We start from the raw sequence: 5000 nt of genomic DNA on the forward strand, positions 1-5000 counted from the left end.
TACGGCAGCAGATGGAGCAACAGATACAGGCCACGGCACAGAACAGTCTGCCAGCAGGTATGACTATGATCACGCTTTCCATAACATGTCAACAACAAAAACACTCCTTGATGATTAAAGGTAAAATTAGAAGGCTTAGAATACTTTTCTGATAATCGCAGCTTACTGTATATCTATGTAAGCTTTAAAGCAAGCATTATGTAACATAAATGCCAGCAGGTATGATCAAACTTTCCAAAACATGTCAACAACCACAAAAATAATTTTGTAATAGTAGCTAGCTTACATCCATGCATATGCAGGAAAGCTGACAAGGGGGGGGGGGCAAATGGGTCATATTAGTTGTCCTGGGCCCAGGGAGAGAGGGGGGGGCAAGAATTGGGACTTCATGACATTATATGTATTGGATAGGGGGCCCTTTCAGATGACTTTGCCCTGGGTACAGAAAAAGCTGTCAGCGGCCCTGAGCATATGTAAGATAGGCTAAATGGGTCGTTGATAGGTGAGCTAAGTCTCGACCACCTCCACTGTCAGAAAACCATGCTTCCAAAACCTGGCCTCCTGACACAGTGCATTGGGTCTCACAAAGCCTGTAGTGTCATGAGGAGCAGGACTGAGTTAAAAAAGAAAACACTTGCCCTAAAAATATCTCAATGGGGTGAAAAACATTCACAGCATGACGGGGAAGTGGACAATTTTTTGTTTAATGATAGTTGTTTTTCAGGAAAACAGTAGGGGAGCTCAAAGTTATCTGGTACTCCTTTAAATAGTAGACTCACAGCGTCTGACATCTAGGAACATTGAGTAATCAGTTCAGTTTTCAGTTAACTACGGTAATTGTCAGACTGCGGATTCTCAGATCAGTTTTCAGTTAACTACGGTAATTGTCAGACTGCGGATTCGTAGAGGTGAAAGTTAACTTATCAACAGAAGACATGACTTGACAATTCCCCACATTAATGAGTTCCACTGATTATGATTATAATAATAAAAAAAGTCCTTCAAATGACCTGTAACCTGACAGTAAACTGTAAACTGACCGGGCTGACCCTTTAGAAAACTGTAAAGATTTTCACTGAAGGTGGCCTGCCTGCAAGACATCGGTGATCCCCCTCCTAAACACAGAGTACTATGCACAAAAAACCTAGCTCAGTCTACAAGGTCTGTAAGTAAGCCGGATACAAATCCCAGGCGGAATCAGACAGAGTGATTTAATCTGCGCGCTGCCCATGTTGACTCCGTTATTGGCCCCATTGCGAAGACGGGGCTGAAACGAGAAGCAGAGGTTGGGATAATCATTAGCAGCCATGCAGGGGGACCACACCAGAAAAAAAAGGGGGGGGGGGGTCGGAAAACAGAAACACATGTCGGCCCGGCAATGTCAGTCCACAGGACCTTTAGAAGAAACTGAAGGCAACCTTAGACAAATGCAATGAAAATTGTTTTGCGCCAGCATCCTGGAGTTTCTGGGCTGTCATTAAAGGTGGGGAGAGTGCTGTGTTTTTTCCACGGTCACTGAACTTCAAGCTCCAAACAGCTAAACGAGTCAGCGTTTGCCCTGCACCTTACTGGCTAGCCCCAGTGCACTAATTACAGTTCCTCCATAATTGGCAGGTAGCAGTGTATTCCATACTGGCCCTAAGTGGTTGTATCAACAATTGACAGATGAGGCCCCTCAGTGCACAAATAGACCCGGCTAGGCTTGGGAAAGTGCCATACTATATTGTATTTCACAGTAATGCAGCACGAGGGAGGTCTTCAAAAGGTTTGGCTTTGCCCCCCTCAACTAAATGGTTTAGCAACCAATGGGTGAACAATGGCTCGAGACAAATATGTACACAAAGGGTTTGCAGTTCAAACAAAATTCGCAGTGAGTTAAACATGGGCCTGTCGAAAGACTCTTTATAGGAAGTGAAGGGGGGTCTAGTCCTTCGCTCTTGAAATAGACAATGTCCTAAGCTAAACTATTTATGCAGACAGGGTTTTCCCCGTAAAAGCTAATAAAGTCTTTGTTTAGAGTTCATTACTACTCTGCTCGACTATCTATAGTCTGAAGTCATACGTCGTCAGTATGATGGCTAACTCTTGGGAGAGAAATTCTATATTTTTACGTAAGAATTAAACAAACAGTGGAGGGGTTGAGAGTTTGAGGATGGCCTCCCTGCTTGTGAATGAAGTCTCTTTCGACTTCAAATTCACTTTCTGAACAGGAAAGGGTTACTGTATATTACAATAAGAAACAACCATCAGCGCAATGACGTCATCGTCAATTTCAATTCATACTACATGAATTAAGCTCTCATTTGACGATGGGCAACTTCCGTGAAACCTACTGCAGTACAGTCGATACTCATCTGTCATCTGTGAGGAAATGTTCAACTAAAAAGAGGGTTGAGAACCCCCCCCCCACACTTCTTCCTTGACAAATAAATGAGGTAATGATCGGAACGGGGCTCTTCAAGTGTGAATTGTAACCTTGCCCTCTTTCCTGGACCGGCCTGTCTTGAAACAGTAAACATGGCCCCAGAAAAGGGTCATGCTGGTCCGGACGGAATGAAAAAATGTCATCATCATCTGGGCTTAACAGCTTTTTGTGACATTTTTTTCCCTTCAAAAAGGCAGGGTTGATGCAGTTTGTGACTTATGGTATAATATGTTAGGGCCAGTACAGCATTACATAAGAAGTACAGTACAGTACAGTTCCGCAAAGCTGACACAGCGCCAGAGGTGACAAGGCATTGGATAATAAGTGGCTGTGCTCAAGCAACGTAAATATATACAGTATATGATGACAATCTGCTCTTCTTGCTTCCTGTAATTATCAAGTCAAGTCAAATGTACTTTATTGTCAAAAATCTATGTAACAGGGTTAGCACAGAAGTTTGAAATCGCCTTTGACCTGTCTCCAATGTGCAGTTAAACTACACATACTGTACATACAATTATGTCACATAACTCACTTGCTTCCTCTGTCTTTTCTACCTGTCTTCTTTATCTTTCCCTGTCTTTTTCTCTCTCTCTTTCTCTCTTCTCTCTTTTTTCTCTCTTTTTTTCCTCTCCTCCTCAGGCTGTGACAGTGCTGTCTTCATCCCCATGCACTCCCCCGAGAGCTTCACCCAGCTGGAGCAGAGGAACGTCCACATGAGCGCCATGACCGTGTGCCTGTGGGCGCGGCCCACCCAGGTGCTGAACAAGACGGTTCTCTTCTCCTACGGCGGCGCCTGGAACCCTGTGGACGTGCAGCTGGTCCTGAGCCGCCGCGGTGCCCTGTTCACCGTCGGGGGCGAGGCCCACCTGGTGGAGGCCGCGGGCGCGGTGGCGGAGCGGCGCTGGACCCACCTGTGCGGCACCTGGAGCTCCGAGCAAGGGCTGGCTTCCCTCTGGGTGGACGGCAGGCAGGTGGCAAGCGCGCCCGGGGTGGCCGAGGGCAACACCATCCCCGGGAGCGGGGTGCTGCAGCTGGGTAAAGAGGGTTCCCGGCAGAGGCGAGGAGCCACCAGGGTTACCGGCAACGGCGCGGTGGCCGCAGCGGCGCCCTTCACGGGGAAGATTACCGGCGTGAACGTTTGGGATCGCACGCTAAGTCCGGAGGAGATTTCCCAGCAGGCCATGCTCAACGGCAGCACCTGCGGGAACCTCGGGAACGTGGTAGCCTGGGGCGTGACTAAAGTCACTCTGCGTGGGGAGGCCAAACTTATCTATTAAATCAATCAAATGCCCAGCACTGCTCAACCACTGCTGCTGCTCACCATAACTTCTAACGCAAGTCACACAGCATACTTTATGCCCGCAATCCCACTCTCGCTCGGAAAACAATCAAATGTTGCCTCGGCCGTGGCTCAACCGGTTAGGGCATTGACTGTTACACCGGGGACCCGGGTTCGATTCCGGATCGAGATCATTTCCTGATCCTCCCCATTTCTTTCTCTCTCCCACTCGCTTCCTCTCACTATCTCATACTGTCCTATCAAATAAAGGCATGAAAGACACTAAAATATAAGAAAAAAGACTTTATGTTTCCCATTTCAGAAGTCTAAGGAGCATGCATACCCCACTGAGATGAAATGGAAGGAAGAGATCAAACATTTACCAAAGACTGCACACAGAGTGATGACGGAGAATAATATGATCGATCGAACAAAGAGTTGATTGTGCGATGGACTTTTGCTGTTCTCCTTTATTTTTCTATTTTTCTATTTTTAAGGATGGTTTCGTTTTTTTTTGTGGATGGTTCTGCTGAGAAATAGTTTACAAGCCGCCAGTGGAAAGACTTTTAACTGTCTGTCACGTTGTATTTCATGTCATTACTGTCTTTCATAACACCTTAAGGAACACAAACTGTGTATTCTGAACTTCGCACACCTCAAAGTGTCGAACTTCAGAACTGAATATAGATTCATTTAATCTTGTATATTTTACTTTAGCTTAGAGACCTTAGAGTCTTTCTATTTTTGTAAATTTATGATGTTCAATCAAACCGTTTGAAAAGATATGTATGCATACCTTTAATCTTTGGCAATACTATTGTCTTCTCACCAACAAAGGCACTGTTTTAATTGTTTGGATAATATAACTTGGAGAAAGTTTACACTCCTTTTACATTCTAAAATAATAACTGTGTATTATAGTGTAAATTGTTTTTTGCTACGAATGAAAATGAAAAAGTGAATGTATATTGTACATAAATGTTTTGCATTTGACTGGTGAAACTGAGAGGGATTTAATAAAGTTAAAGTGTCTATATTATTACCAATGTGTGTTTTCTGTTGTTTTTTTACTCAGTCTCTCTCTCTCACACATACTGTACACATGCACACACACATGCCACATAGTATACCCTCAGGCTAGTTCAATTAACAACTGATCTTAATTACCACAACCCTTAAACCAGGATGATTAACCCCTTAACACAAAGCCTCTGTTACAACCTTATTGTCACCAAAATGGTAATGACCAAGTCTTAATCGGTTACTGAAGACTCTCTGCATTGTGTAATAGCA

The 5000-nt window shown here is 44.6% G+C and overlaps 2 protein-coding genes across 2 annotated transcripts in view; one reads left to right on the forward strand and one right to left on the reverse strand.

Moving 5' to 3' along the window:
* Window positions 1–4734, forward strand: part of ptx3a (pentraxin 3, long a) — an 8810-nt gene extending 4076 nt beyond the window's left edge. The window contains exons 2-3 of the mRNA XM_063205320.1: window positions 1–57; window positions 3068–4734. The exon at window positions 1–57 is cut by the window's left edge and continues 585 nt beyond it. Coding sequence (XP_063061390.1) covers window positions 1–57; window positions 3068–3705 — 695 coding nt within the window. The 3' untranslated portion in view covers window positions 3706–4734. The remainder of the gene's footprint in view (window positions 58–3067) is intronic.
* The window catches only part of veph1 (ventricular zone expressed PH domain-containing 1), a 154799-nt gene that overhangs the window by 109244 nt on the left and 40555 nt on the right, over window positions 1–5000 (reverse strand). The window lies entirely within an intron of this gene.

Source organism: Engraulis encrasicolus, chromosome 8, assembly GCF_034702125.1.
Source record: "Engraulis encrasicolus isolate BLACKSEA-1 chromosome 8, IST_EnEncr_1.0, whole genome shotgun sequence".
In the NCBI taxonomy this organism is placed as follows: Eukaryota; Metazoa; Chordata; class Actinopteri; order Clupeiformes; family Engraulidae; genus Engraulis; species Engraulis encrasicolus.